The sequence below is a fragment of the Phaenicophaeus curvirostris genome, chromosome 7 (genome assembly GCF_032191515.1).
Source record: "Phaenicophaeus curvirostris isolate KB17595 chromosome 7, BPBGC_Pcur_1.0, whole genome shotgun sequence".
In the NCBI taxonomy this organism is placed as follows: domain Eukaryota; kingdom Metazoa; phylum Chordata; class Aves; order Cuculiformes; family Cuculidae; genus Phaenicophaeus; species Phaenicophaeus curvirostris.
Genome location: NC_091398.1, coordinates 5694865 through 5710001, shown reverse-complemented (window position 1 = coordinate 5710001; position 15137 = coordinate 5694865). Strand labels below are relative to the sequence as shown.

The 15137-nt window shown below is 48.7% G+C and overlaps 2 protein-coding genes across 5 annotated transcripts in view; one reads left to right on the top strand and one right to left on the bottom strand.

Moving 5' to 3' along the window:
• Positions 1-3107, bottom strand: part of TRAF3IP1 (TRAF3 interacting protein 1) — a 51779-nt gene extending 48672 nt beyond the window's left edge. For all 4 annotated transcript variants that reach the window (XM_069860671.1, XM_069860672.1, XM_069860673.1 and 1 more), the window contains exons 1-2: positions 2984-3107; positions 1112-1180 (exon numbers count right to left, since the gene is read on the bottom strand). In XM_069860671.1, coding sequence (XP_069716772.1) covers positions 1112-1180; positions 2984-3106 — 192 coding nt within the window. In that variant the 5' untranslated portion in view covers position 3107. The remainder of the gene's footprint in view (positions 1-1111; positions 1181-2983) is intronic.
• A 5945-nt stretch (positions 3108-9052) lies between these two features.
• LOC138722931 (anterior gradient protein 3-like) lies at positions 9053-13935 on the top strand. The gene is made up of 7 exons (XM_069861762.1): positions 9053-9191; positions 10327-10390; positions 10763-10815; positions 11268-11344; positions 11839-11902; positions 12307-12390; positions 13886-13935. Exons 1-7 carry the CDS (start codon positions 9053-9055, stop codon positions 13933-13935), a joined length of 531 nt encoding a protein of 176 aa, XP_069717863.1.
• Positions 13936-15137: the final 1202 nt, after the last annotated feature.

Below are 15137 nucleotides of genomic sequence, written 5' to 3'. Positions count from 1 at the left end.
GTAGGCACAAAGACATACTCGGGAGTTGCTAGGACATCTACTTTTTTGATCCACAAATAAAACACACAGTGCTCTCCAGAGAAGAGGAAGCATGTGCCAAGCTACCCTTGGTCATAGAAACTACTGACAAGCTTCAGCAGGGACAGCACCAACAAAACCAACAGTTCATTGTATAACTAATTCAGACTTGATATCCTGGCAACAGTGAGAACAGCCACAGAAATAAACACACATATCGGATCAATAATGAGCTGCAAGAAGTACATAGAACACTCATGCAACCAGTTACATGGGTGACAAGCCAGGCTCACAGAGCTCATAATTTTCAGTTGCTACATTAAACATTCGTCAACGGATGAGCTTACTGACTTGCAACACACAAACACTGCGCTACTTGCAATGAATAAGCAACCAAAGTTTCCAATCAAGACAGCAGATCAAGTCAACATCAGCTCAAAGAAGGGGACAACAAGAGAGCAGCAAACAGAGACTAAAGTCACCCCTGTATTTCAGAAAAGCATTTTTCAGTAACATTAACCTCCTCTTGCAGTAATTAGCCATTTGCATACTGTAATAAACCTACTGTGGAATGCACATAGTAGACAAACACCTCGCTAAGTCCTGGAATATTAGGCAAGAGTATTTACTGCATAGACGTATACAACATATATTTAGATATATGTGTATATACACAACTATATATAAAGGAATAAACATAAACCCATACGGTTCATTGAGAGTCCACAGGACTCTCTAAAAAGCTCTCTATGTGTTTGTGATTTATTATCAATGCCCAGCTCCTTCAAGGCAACCTTGCTACACAACGATTATTTTCAGCTGTTGCACAACAGCCTTTTGGAATCCCAGAGATGGCTTTGCTGTTCCAAGATCGTACAGAAACAGTTCTTTACACACAGCAGCACGTGTGCATCACATCCACAAACACAATCTGTAGGTGTGCACCCCATGTGTAACACAAGCAACAGCTTTTACAGGTTCTTCACAAATCTAAAGGCAGGTCCTTGTGGTAGTAAAGAGCACGAGTACCCTGTGGTAGGTTTCAAAGAGTAGTAAAGTTACAGCTAAATAAATAAAGAAGCTTCATACCCACCTTAACATTATCCGACTTCAATTCAAAATCCGTGTACAGTCCTCTCAGAAAACCTGTCACTCTAATTACCTTCAAGACAAGAAATAGAGTAAGTTAGGAACACCTGACAGCCTCTGCTCAATACAGCCAGGTTGGCTTTATTTGCTTCCAGAGGGGACACCTTGCTTAGAACTATTTCTAGAGCAGGTTCAGAGAGCTGCTGTGTCCCTAAACACACTCTGGAACGATGAGCCTTAATCCTTGCTATGGCTCAGGCCTCCCTTCTTATTTAATTCCATCTGAAACCTTGATAGCTGGCAAACCTGGGAGGTGCACAACGTAAACACCAGCGTGTATCTCTCAGTCACAGAATGGTGTGGGCTGGAAGACCATCCAGTTCCAACATCCCTGCCAGGGGCAGGGACACCACATTTCATTATTTCAAACATGGCTCTACCTTACTCCCTTACTGACTTCTTTACATGCCTAAAAGCAGCAGCTTAGCGGATATAAAAATATAGGTTGGGGAGTTTTTCTAAGTGGGAGGTGAGAAACAACCCACTTGTGGGCTTCATTGAAGATGAAACGCACAGCAAAGTAAGGGAAAGAGCTAGGTTCCCCCCTCAGGCCTTAAAAACCACCACCACGCTGCGTCCGAGACCCTGTCAGCATCCCCTCGCTGTCCCTGGAACCCCAGGAGGAGCTGGGGTCCCCTGCAGTGGGGGCTCTGCTGGGTGAGGGGTCTCCCCACTGCAAGGTTGCTCTACGGGGGGTCCATATGGCAGGGTTAGGGGGCTCTGCTGGGTGATGGGCCCCTACTGAGGGGCTCGGGGGTCCCAACTGCAGGGTTTGGGGGGCTCAGATAGGGAAAAAAGGATCCTGAGAGGTTCAGGGGTCCCAGCTGCAGGGTTTAGGGAATTCAGATAGGGAAGGAGGGATCCCTACTGAGGGGTTCAGGGGTCCCAGCTGCAGGGTTTAGGGAGTTCAGATAGGGAAGGAGGGATCCCTACTGAGGGGTTCAGGGGTCCCAGCTGCAGGGTTTAGGGAGTTCAGATAGGGAAGGAGGGATCCCTACTGAGGGGTCCGGGGGGCTCTGATAGGGAAGGAGGGATCCCTATGAAGGAGTTGGGGGGTCCCAGCTGCAGGGTTTGGGAGGGCTCTGCTGTGGGGGGAATTCCTGCTGCAGAGTTTAGGGGTCTCAGATAGGGAAGGAGGAATCCCTGCTGAGGGGTTCAGGGGTCCCAGCTGCAGGGTTTGGGGAATTCGGATAGAGAAGGAGGAATCCCTACTGAGGGGTCGGGGGGGCTCTGATAGGGAAGAAGGGATCACTACTGAGGGGTTCGGGTGTCCCGGCTGGAGGAAGGTGGTTGCAACTGCATGGGACCCCCTGTTCTTCTAGAAGAGAAGGTTAAAAGAGAAGGCTGAGGGAAAACCTCATTGCTCTCTACAATTACCTGAAAGGAGGTTGTGGAGAGGAGGGAGCTGGGCTCTTCTCCTAAGCGACAGAAGACAAGACTAGAGGGAATGGCATCAAGCTGCCCCCGGGGAGGTTCCAGGTGGACCTCAGGAAAAAATTTTTCACAGAGAGGGTCACTGGGCACTGTTAGAGGCTGCCCAGGGAGGTGGTTGATTCACCAACCCTGGAGGTGTTTAAGGGACGGGTGGACGAGGTGCTGAGGGACACGGTTTAGTGATTGATAGGAATGGTTGGACTTGAGGATCCTGGGGGGTCTTTTCCAAGCAGGTGATTCTATGATTCCCCAGCAGAGCCCCCCAAGCCCTGCAGCTCGGCCCGCTATCCCCCAGCAGAGCCCCCAGAGCCCCTACACCTGGGGACCCCCCTCAGCAGAGGCGCCCCCCCACGCCCCCCACCCCCGGCGGCAGGGGGCGCACCTCGGTGACGATGTCGTGCAGGTAGCGGAAGGGCGGGCGGCTGAGCAGGCGGTCGCTGAGCGGCGGGCGGCGGATCACGCGCCCCAGCGCCTCCTGCGTGCGCCGCACCGCAGCCGCGTCCATCCCCGCCGCCACCCGCCCCGCCGGCGGCCGCTCCCGGCGTGCACCGCGGCCGGCACCGCGCACGCGCCGGGGAGGGGGGGGTGGGAGAGGGGCGGTGGTTGCTAAGGCGCAGAGCGGCCATAGCAACGGGGGAGGGAGGAGGCGGAGCCCTGAGCCCTGCAAATCCTTCCTCCAGCAGAGCCCCCTGAACCCCACAGGGGGGACCCCCCAGCACAGCCTAACCCAAACCCTGCAGTCCATAGAATCATAGAATCACCAGGTAGGAAAAGACTCACGGGATCATCGAGTCCAACCATTCCTATCAAACACTAAACCATGTCCCTCAGCACCTCGTCCACCCGTCCCTTAAACACCTCCAGGGAAGGTGACTCAACCCCCTCCCTGGGCAGCCTCTACCAGTGCCCAGTGACCCTTTCTGTGAAAAAATTTTTTCGTTATGTCCAGCCTAAATCTCCCCTGGCGGAGCTTGAGGCCATTCCCTCTTGTCCTGTCCCCTGTCACTTGGGAGAAGAGGCCAGCACCCTCCTCTCCACAACCTCCTTTCAGGCAGTTGTAGAGAGCAATGAGGTCTCCCCTCAGCCTCCTCTTCTCCAGGCTAAACACCCCCAGCTCTCTCAGCCGTTCCTCATAAGGCCTGTTCTCCAGCCCCTTCACCAGCTTCGTTGCTCTTCTCTGGACTCGCTCCAGAGCCTCAACATCCTTCTTGTGGTGAGGGGCCCAGAACTGAACACAGGATTCGAGGAGCGGTCTCACCAGTGCCGAGTACAGAGGGAGAATAACCTCCCTGGACCTGCTGGCCACACCGTTTCTGATACAGGCCAAGATGCCATTGGCCTTCTTGGCCACCTGGGCCACTGCTGGCTCATGTTCAGTTGCTGTCAACCAACACCCCCAGGTCCCTCTCCTCCAGGCAGCTTTCCAGCCAGACTTCTCCTAGTCTGTAGCTGCACAGGGTTGTTGTGCCTCAAGTGCAAGACCTGGTGTTTGGCCTTGTTAAACCTCATGCCATTGGTCTCAGCCTAGCAGTCCAGCCTGTTCAGATCCCTTTGCAGAGCCACTCTACCCTCCAGCACACCCACGCTTCCACCCTCCCCCCAGCAGAGCCCCCTAAACCCCACAGCAGAGACCCCCCATTTCCCCAGCAGAGCCCTGCCAATCCTGCAATTGGGATGCCCTTCCTCCAGCAGAGCCCCCTGAACCCCACAGTGGGGACCCCCCAGCACAGCATCCCCCAAACCCTGTAGTTAGGGCCCCTTCTCTCAGCAGAGCCCCCCCAAACCCCACAGTAGGGATCCTCCTTCCCCCAGCAGAGCCCTGCTAATCCTCTAATTGGGACCCTCTTCGCCCAGCAGAGCCCCCCAAACCCTGCACTTAGGACCCCTTCCACCAGCAGAGCCCGTGAACTCTGTACTGGGGACCCCCCAGAAGAGCCCCCCAAGACCTGCAGTAGGCACCCACCAGCCCACGGCTGGGCTCCATCTCACCACTGCAACGCACCGACAGAACACAAGTGACTGCTCAGCTCCAAACTGGTTCTGTAACAAAGTAGGCAGACATTTTAAAGTGCTGAACATCTCTTGTGGAAGAGACTTCATGCTTCACTTCAAAATCTAAGCCACCTCGAGGAAGATAAGGTCTGTGGCAGAGGAACTAAAATAAGCCTACTTGTCTCCTGCCTACTTGGTGACAAGTAATAGTTTTCTGACTGCAAACTGAATTTCAGCTGAGGTCTTGGCATTTTTAAAGACCTCTTCTGAGTCTTGGCATGGTCCATGGTATTTGTTTCATTTCCTGGCTGCTTGCCATGAGATGTGTCCCAGAGCTACAGATGCAGCGCGCTGGGAGATCCTGCCTGGATCAGGGGGAGGTGGGATTGCGGTGGCCTTCCTGTGGCCTACCCATCCTCACAGTGACAAAAAGATGCTGTGTCTCAAGGAGCGCTGTGTTGTGTAAAGGGAGGTAGAAATGAAGTGAATTGCCTTTGTGAGTTATCTTTTCAGATATGAAAGCAATAAGTCAATAAAACCCACCTTAAATACATTTTGTGAGGAGATAATGACTGGGCAAACACAGTTATGTTAATTCTTAGCTGGATATTTCCTACTGGTTTCCTTCATTTAAGTACAGATATTATAGAAGACTTTTTGAAGTAGTTTGGTTTTCTTATCTTTACCTGCTTAAGATACATAATGGACTGTTCAGTCCAACATGAATTGGGGTTGGCTAGTTGTGTTTGATGCATTAGATAAGACCCAAATCATAGAAAGAAGCTTGGAAGCTGTAAAGTATTTACTCCAAGGAGTGTTAATGGAAAAGCTTGTTTGATTTATTCTGTTAAATCAAATGAAAAGAAAATTGCAATTAATGGGTGTATATTGCACAATCAGATTTCTTTTATCAGGGGAACTGTTCCTTCTGTGTCTGTTGAAGCCATGTAACATATCACAGCTGCAGTTATGGCGTGGATTAGCTCATAGAATCATTTGGTTGGAAAAGACCTTTGAGATCAAGTCCAGCTGTACCTGTCCACTACTAAACCATATCCCTGAGTACCTCATCCACCTGTCTTTTAAATGCCTCCAGGGATGGCGACTCAACCTGGGCAGCCTGTGCCAGTGCCCGAGAACCCTTTCAGTAAAGAATTTTTTCCTAATATTCAATCTGAACTTCTCCTGGTGCAACTCGAGGCCATTTCCTCTCATCCTAACACCTGTTACTTGGGAGAAGAGAACAGAACCCACCTCACTACAACCTCCTTTGAGGTAGCTGTAGACAGTGATAATGTCTCCTCCCCTCAGTCTCCTCTTCCTCAGGCTAAACAATCCCAGGTCCCTCAGCCGCTCCTCATAAGATTTGTTCTCCGGCCCCTTCACCAACTTTGTTGCCTTTCTCTGGGCACACTCCAGTCCCTCAACATCCTTCTTGTAGCGAGGCGTCCAAAACTGAACACAGGGTTCAAGGTATGGCCTTACCAGCCCCAAGTACAGGGGCACAATAACTTCCCTGGTCAAATTCTATGTACCTTGCCGTAACTGAACTGAAAACCAGTAAGTTTCATGAGACCTGGGTCTCAAAAAAGTGTCACTTTATTATCTGGATTCTGCCCCCTCCCCTCCATTTTATTTTAATTTCGTTCATGCTACTTTCCTCTCGCCAGCCTCAGGGGGAGCTGCTTCTGCTTGCTTTTATTTCTCTTCTGATAAAGAAAGCTTTTCACTTAGAGTACAGCAGTGCGCTTGCATTTTTATAGTCCAGTTTTGCAAATAAGCAGAGGTTTTGAATTTAACTGAAATACCATCAGTCTTCCTCTGCACAACTCAACCTCCCCATGCAATTTATACCCCGATTTCATACAGTATCCTGGTTAAATAATTGTGTGATCATAGAATCATAGGATTGCTTGGTTGGAAAATACCTTGGAGATCATCAAGTCCAACTACAGCTCTCCACTACTAAACCATATCCCTGGGCACTTCATCTACCTGTCTTTTAAGTACCTCCAGGGATGGTGGCTTAACCACCTCATTCAGCAATTTTCTATCCATTGCAACCCTCAGCCTCGAGGTCCCAGTGTGCTGTAAGCCACTGGTGGTGACACACCGTGTGAAGTCCAGTGGGCAATGCTCCAGAGCTTGCTTTACAACACCCATCCATGCCCGCATGCTGCTTCTTCATCCTGTGAATGAACTGAGATGGATGGAAACCACTAATGATGTGTGGGGACGTACATAAACGACCCTTGGCACCTGAGACTCAGCTCAGTGGCTTGATGGAAAGGTATGAGGAGATGAGAACAGAGGGCAAGTCAAAGGAAAGAAGGGGTCTCTCCCATGACCCGTGCTAGCTCCAACCCCTCCTTCCTTCTGCACTGAGGACTCCAAAGAAGGGCTTCCCTCCCTCTTGTTAGTGCAGTCATCTCCAGCCCCAAGGTCTAGCTGGGAAACAGCCCAGGGCTGCTGACTCTTGTTCAGGCAACAGGAGCAAACATTAACGTTTAAAGTCTAAGTCCTGCTGGACTTAAATGCAGGCAAACATCATTTCTTCTAAAAGAGCCAAGGAAAGGCATTCACGTATCTCTCTGCTTGAGTAACCAAGCATTAGAAACACAGGGGACATCTCCTCCAAAAATCTACTGTGATCTCCCGAGCCCATATAAAGCCCACTCTGAGGGACACCAGAAGGGGTTCCTCACAAGAAGGCCTTCTCCTGCTCGGCACAACAGCGCAAGTGGAACAGGGAAGTATTTGACTGTATACAGAAGCAGAGCTAGGCTTTCCTAACAGGCCAGGGGTTGGTTCCACAACAGAAATTATGGTCTTTTCCACTTAATACAGCAGAAGCTTTGTGAAGAGCTATCAGCCCTCCATGGAACGTTAGTGTTTCACTCCCATAAAACTGGTAATGGAGGAAGAACATCTCCTAAACAAGCCCTGTTTTCCCATAAAGTTATGCCTGTCATCCTTGCATGGCCCTTCTGTTAATGCTGCTGTTCCCCTTTACTGTGACACCGTTCAGTTCATATCACATTGCTTACATTGTAATTTCTTATTTTAATATTTACGCACCTTACAGGAATGTGCATTCTGCACATCTTGGTGTGAAGGGTGTCACAAAAGGTTGATGCAACCTGTCCATATCTCTGACTCTGGGAGAGATCCCTGTTCCCAGAGACTCACCGCCCACCCCCAAGGTGTGTCTAGCATAAACTTGCCATGAATGCTTTCATAAATCAACATACCTCGATTAAAAACATGCATGTTGCTGGGCTGACTGGAGAACGCTTTTGTAAAAAGGTTGTTCTGCACCTGGCAGGAGCAGGATATCCTGGAATTTCAGGTGACGTTCATACCCAGCTATTGTGCAAATAAAGAGTTATAAAGAGACCTTGCCATACCTTGGCCACAGGGGAGACGCTGCGGCAAGGACACCCTGTCAAGGCATCAGCAGGAGCTGCCAGGTGAGAAACTTATTCCGAATAACTGGCTCTAAAAGAGACTGTCTTGTCTCCGAGGAGGACGGGTGTTGCTTTTCTGCCACTATCCCTGCTCTGTGTGGATGGCCTTTAGCTGGGTGGGTTTGCTGGTTATTGCACTGCTGGGCTTGTACCCAAGTGAAGAGGACTGCTTGGCCAAAACAAGTACCATGCATAACGATCTCAGGTGATGAAAGGAGCTGCTGATGGGACAGACTGTACCTGTGGCTCCATGGCTAGGCGTAAGCCTGCATTTTCCACATCACCCAGCAGGCTCCAAGTGCATTCAGGCCTTCAGATAGGGAAGAGCTGACCTCCAGTGCTTCTCTGCCACCTTATCTCCATCAAACCTAACTGGAGCTATGGCTGATTCGTGCTGGACTGAAAATCTAGACCATATCCCGGCAGATTGAACAGCTTAGCTCTGTATCTCAGTTAATGGTAGGAAACTTGTAGGCAGAAGTTGGAATTCAGCTGCAAGACAAGCTGTGGAAATAAGCGCAGATGGATACAGCTCTTTTCTTGATAACCTCAACCAGTGAGACAAACTCCCACAGTTGCTCCAGAGGCTCCACAAACTTCTGCTCAAGTGTCAACCTGAAGACAGTCCTTTTTTAACAGAGAGATTAAGGCAGATTTAGATGAGATTTTAGGAAGAAATGTTTTCCTGTGAGGGTGGTGAAGCACTGGCACAGGTTGCCCAGGGAGGTCATGGCTGCCTCATCCCTGGAGATGTTCAAGACCAGGATGGATGAGGCTTTGAGCAACCTGATCCAGTGGGAGGTGTCCCTGCCCATGGTGAGGGAGTTGGAACTGGATAATCTTTAAGGTACTTTCCAGCCAAAACCATTCCATGGTTCTGTGATTCTGTGCATGTTTCCTGGGCCCCTTCTCTTCACCTGAAGGTTTTGATTATTTGTCAAGTTCTGCCTGAGCCAATCCTCTCTCTCTCTCGGTCTTTTCCAGGCAGAAGTATGCACACCTTCCTGTTGCTGTGTTCCCTCCTTCTCTGCATTAGCCTAACAGTGGCTGTGCAGAAAAAGATCCCAAAACTCCCTGATGAAAAGGAAGAAAGCCCAGCTTGGATAAGGACCCCACAGACTCTTTCTCGAGGTGAGTGACTGGGATGTTGGAGGCATCCTATTTCCCTCTGTCATGATAGCTAGTGTGCACCTCCACTCATATATCCAGCAGGGAAGTGGCTGGGAGATTCCTCCCCTGCATTCCCATGCAGCAGCAGAAGCTCAAACCTACCTTTCACGGGTGCTGTTTCCAAGGTGGTCAAGAGAACTGGTGCTTTCAGCAGAGAAGAGGTCTTCATGCTCTGCGCTTGAGAACAGGTACAGGTGCTTTGCTCCAGACCTGGGCTAGGGATGGAGCCAAAAGCCAGGCTGTTACACTGACTGCTAGATCAGCTTTGTAGAGGCTGAGCTCGAGTGGAAGCCCCACCAGCAGCCCCCACCCATCCAAGGCGTGCTGTGTATGCAGGAGACTAAAGTCACACAGCCAAGCTGTAGCCAGCTCAACCTCTCTACTGTCCAGTTTTCTCCCAGCATCGTAGTCCAGACACAAGCAACAGGTTTATCCTCTTCCTTCCTGGGGTTTCCTTTGGGTGATGCAGGCCTTGAGAAGGGTGCTGTAGCCATTGGAAAGGGCTCCAGACTCATGTCCAAGTTTGCTCCACCAAGATCCAGGCACCTCACACCAAAAGCATTCTTGCATCCCTCCCTTCTATAGCCCTGACCCTGCTGAGCCTTATTGAATCTTAGAATGGTTTAGGTTGGAAGGAACCTTGAAGATCAACAGTTCCAACACCTTGCCATGGGCAGGGACACCTCCCACTGGATCAGGGTGATCAAAACCTCATCCAGCCTGGCCTTGAACACCTCCAGGGATGGGGCAGCCACAGCTTCCCTGGGCAACCTGGGCCAGTGCCTCACCACCCTCACTGTGAGGAATTTCTTCCTAATACCTAGTCTAAATCTCCCCCCTTCCAATTTATAGCCATTCCCTTTCATGCTTTCACTGCACGCCCTTGTAAAAAGCTTTCACTCCCCTTCCCCATCAGCTCTTTCTTTGCACCTTTCTGCCCGGTCCTCTGCCAGCACCTGCAAACCACCTGAGGTCTGGATGCCTGGAGGGAAGGTGTCTAATTTGTGCTACTCGATTACACGCGTGGCTCCAGCTCCCCGTTCAGGACATCCTCATCCACACCGATCAGAATATTAACTAAGGCTGCTCTCAACAGGCTGGGGAGATGACATTGAATGGGTGCAGACATACGAAGAAGGTTTAGCACAATCAAAACACAGGTAATCCCTCACTTCTTGCTATGCTGGTTCATATGTTTAACTGCACAGGACAAAGCTGTGCGCGAACATGATGCTTAGACTGTGCCTTATACCTTCCAAGTTGCATTTTGCTCTATGTTATGGAGGCTGAAGGAGACTTTGGTGAGAGTTCACCTTCTGGAAGATGAGCAAACGCCCTTGCGGTGCCTCCAGGGTTCAGCGACACGCCTCTCTCTACCTGACTCTATCCACACCTCCCTGCTAGCCTGGGTGGTACTGCTCCTCACAATGTAAACACATCCCTGGAGCAATTCAGAGCCTTAACACCCTGCAAGTGCAGACTGTGAAAGATCTGAATTGCCTCCTCACTCCTTTCCTGCAATGTCGTTGCAGCAAGAAGCCACTGATGGTTATTCACCACTTGGAAGAGTGTCCTTACAGCCAAGGTGAGCAAAGAACTTCCCTGACAGGCACATATGGCTATGAAACAGGCAGGTAGACACCAAGACTTCTTCCTTTCTCATCTTCCCCACCGCAGCTCTCCTGTCAATTCTCCTTCCTGCCTATTCCCAACTCCAGTCCTGGGCCCCAGTGAGCATGGAAATCATCAGAATGTGTGATTAAAATTTGGGCAAGTTGTATCCCTTCCGAAAGCAGCTCTTAAAGTTGACGGTGTCAGGGCAGCAAGGTTAGGCACCGCGCTGCTTCCATTGCATTGGTTTATACCATGGCTTTGAAGTTACGGGTATCCTGCAAGAAGAGAGTCAGACGTGAGTAAAAATAGCTTTATAGCCTCATATTCATTTACTGGGTCAATTTAAGCAGCTGCAAAACTGTGTAAAGCAGTGATCTAAATTTTTTTTTTTCTCCACTAAAATAACATTTCTCTTGCTTTTAGCTTTAAGGAAAGCATTTGCTTCTAGCTCGGAGATCCAGCAGATGGCTCAGGAAGACTTTATCATGCTCAATCTGGTGGTGAGCTTGAATTTTAAAATATTAATCAAAATGTTTAGTGGGGAGTGGAATAAACCACAACAAAAGCAGAAATCTATTCACTTCACACAGCTTTGAAGCTGGATTTGAAATTCTGTTTTTGCTTCTACTTTCCCTGAGGATGTACAACAGGGTTTGCCAAACACCAATACCATTCCTCCTTGGAGAGAGGGCTTTCATACCCCCATACACATACTTATTGGTATGGAAATATCAGTTTGTATATTCCAAACACAAGTAATATTCTGGTACAAGGAAAAAATACCCAATTATTTCACTTTCTGAGTTTTGTGAATGGTGTTTCTGTCCTCACCCTCAAGCATTTATCACAGGACAGCTTGGACAGAACAGGGAAACTCCATATGTGGTCATACCAGAATTGTTAGACGCTGGTAGATGACACAAGCTCAGCTGATTGAGTCCATTCCTAATGCTCGGACAGTTATCCATCACTAAAGGCTCTCTAATTCCAACAGCATCCCAGCAGCGATGACAACATGGCACCCGATGGCCATTACGTCCCTCGGATCCTCTTTGTGGGTGAGTCTCTGGGCAATAACCTGTATGGTCCCCCTGGAATTCACATTGCTCCAAGTAATAGCTCACGCTTCTTTGAGCACTAGAGCTGTAGGAATAACTCAATATTCAAAAGGACTGTGAGCAACAACTACACGAAAGGCAGACTTACCATCAAACTGCAAAGGGAACACTTGCAGGGTGATACTCCTGAGCCACTAGACAGGGCTTGTACATAGAGGATGGGTTTCAGAAGCAGCCTTCCTTCACTTCGAGCTGTCAGGAGCCTGGTTCTTCCAGCTGTATGTTTCTAGCCTTAAAAATGCCAATTAACACTATTTTAAAATGCTTTATCCTCATAAAATTATTCACCACCATCTCACTCCAAAAAGCATTGCTAATATCTTGTCCTTTTTTTCCCCCTCAAGATCCTTCTCTGACAGTTCGAGCTGATCTAACTGGCAAGTACGGGAACAGGATGTACGCTTACGAACCAGAAGATATTTCAACCTGTGAGTGTAACAGGCACTTTACTGACTTTTTTGCTGTCTCCAATTTATACAAGACAAATGTATAATCTGTTTTTAAACTTCTCTGGGCATCCTGGCTGAGCTGCTCTTCGCTCCAGCTGTCGGATAAGCCCATCCATCACTTTGTGACCCAGTAGGTATGAGAGACTCTTTAATCCTTCCAACTCTGCAGGGGCCACTTCTACATCTGGATGAGGGGGAACAGTTTTAAACTGAAAGAGGGGAGGCTCTGATGAGATATTAGGAAGAGATTTTTCCCTATGAAGGTTGGGGAGGCACTGGCCCAGGTTGCCCAGAGAAATTGTGGATCCCACATCCCTGGAGGTGTTGAAGGCCAGGTTGGATGAGGCTTTGAGCAACCTCATCCAGTGGGAGATGTCCCTGTCTGTGGCAGGGGGGTTGGAACTGAATGCTCTTTATGGACTCTTACAACCCAAACCATTCTATGATTTGATAAAATATAGTTAAAGGAAGAGGGAATGAGAGGGTCTTGAGGAACACTGGATCAATTTCTGCAGTAAAATCTGCTCAAAGCCCTTTATAAACATGAATTAGGTAAGTTTAGTGCACACTCAAGAGAAAATGCTTAACATTTCTGAAGAACAGCCAGGTAAAGTACAGGAAGGTTGTCCTCAGTGTCCAAGCCCTGCAGGTGGAGTTTCCAGACACTGCATAACTTTGGCCCCCAACTGTGTCCTACTCTGGTTCAAGACATTCACAGACTTGACTGCGCTGCTGCTCTGCACCATAGCCCCAACCGCAGAAGCTGTTTCCACACTTTACACCCTAGGGGAACCAAAGTTTCAAAATATATATATTCCACAAGGACTGGAATTGATTCCTAGGGGTTGGTGTCTCTGCACGCCCCTCTCCTGGCTGCCCGCTTTAATAGCTCTTAGAGAAGTGTATTTCTCTGCGCTCTTGGTCCCCAGATCACAGCAAGTCGGACGAGCCAGATTCCAAAGCTGTGGGTAACAGAACAACCTCCTTCCCACAGACATCACTTGTGTGATTTGGGTTCACAGCCCTCTTTTCTAGTTCACCCACTTCAGCAGCACTTGGACTTGTGTCTGACACTCAGGCAAAGCTTTGAACCTCAAAATGCAGAAAAGAGCATCTGTGCCAGCCGTGAACTCCATCAGATGAGCAGGGGCATTCCGACAGTGCTCTGTCCCCAGAGCGGTGATGAAAACACAGCTGTACAGACACTTTTGCCACCACAGGAGGTAGCAAAGTAGTCCAAGAGTCAAAAAGATAAAATTCTTATTATTTTCTAGAAACCAATCACCAATTCTAGTGAAAACCTGTTACTGAGACAAAACAACTCGTCAAAGCTGCTCATTAGAATTGAACAAAAAAAAAATTAAAGACCTTCTAAAGTCCAGCTCCTCAGAGTGGCTTTAATTTCTGACCTGAGGCCATGTAGCTGTAGGAATCTTCCCTGTCACCTTTAGCATTTCGAGTGCTTTCTCCACAGTGATTGAAAACATGAGACAAGCAAAGGTGCTTCTGCACACAGAGCTCTGAGCCAGGGGCAGCGCCGATTCGCACACGTGGATTGAGACAGCGGCCCAGGAGCACCGAGACCCAGCACAGCACAGGCACAAGGTGCCCACGCAATCCCTGCACCTTCCCTCTGCAGAGAAGCCACCATCATGAGAACTCTGTGCACCCCACGGGGTAACAGGTACCCAGCAGGAGGCTCTGCCCCGATTTCTAAGTAGCAATTTATCCTAATGTCCTTACAATTATCATTAATAGAGAATTTTCTTTGCTAGTGTTCACAAACACCTCTTCACCCCTTTTTAGCATCGTTCTGAAAAGGATATTTGTATTATAAACCTTTCCTAAGTTGATTTCATGTGTCAAGCTACCTTTACTGGTTGCAGTCATTTTTGCACAGCACAATTTCTTCTTTTTCTTAACCTGCAAGTCTTTTAGTTTGAAAGTCTTTTCTGATAGTGAAAAAAAAAAAAAAAAAAAAAGCATGTAAAGCATGTGACTGGAGTTTGCATGAAGACAGGTTTTGTATTTCTGTTGCTTTCTGAATTCCATGCTCACTAACGTAAACATCAGGAAACTGGTTTATTATTACTTGTTAAAAATTTTGCTGTGTAATTCAAACAACAAAAATAAAAGATCAGCCCACTGCATTTCCAAATTCCCTTTCCTTGTTCTCCACGTTATTTTACGTGCAGGGCCATACTAAAATAACCAATTTTCTGCAGCACCAAGCAAATCCCCTCTCATCCCAACTTGGCTGTAACCAAGCGCATTCCACCTCCAGCCTTACACATCGAGTCTGCAATTGCAAAAATCAAGAATTCTTACATCGCCACACAAATTCTGACAGGAGAATCTTTAACGACAACAGGCTGAGTAGTGCTGGGGGACTGGGGGAACCGGAGGCAAACGTCCTGCGGGCACCGGGTGAGAGAGGCTGCCAGCCCAGAGGGCAGGATGCACCACAGAGCCCAGGGTTGGGCTACGACTGCAGAATGACACATGACGGAAATTAAACCCCGTTAATCCGTGGAACACCCAACAGTTACTTAACGCCAGCAAAACTTGTCAGCAAGGAAACAAGCACAATGACCACAGGCTAGCTTTTTCTCCTTTTTCTGAATACTTTACTCTCCAGCGATTAGCAAGGAAATTTTAGCAAAAGCAGGTGGTTCAGCCCTACTGAGCACCATCTGCACGCAACCACAGGAGTCAAAACCTGCTTG

Bases quoted from the DNA above. Each gene is read 5' to 3' on its own strand.
- LOC138722931 (XM_069861762.1), top strand. From the start codon at position 9,053: ATGCACACCTTCCTGTTGCTGTGTTCCCTCCTTCTCTGCATTAGCCTA. The intron at 10,816-11,267 runs GTGAGCAAAGAA...TCTTGCTTTTAG, and splicing joins AGAGTGTCCTTACAGCCAAG to CTTTAAGGAAAGCATTTGCT. The intron at 11,903-12,306 runs GTGAGTCTCTGG...TTCCCCCTCAAG, and splicing joins CCCTCGGATCCTCTTTGTGG to ATCCTTCTCTGACAGTTCGA.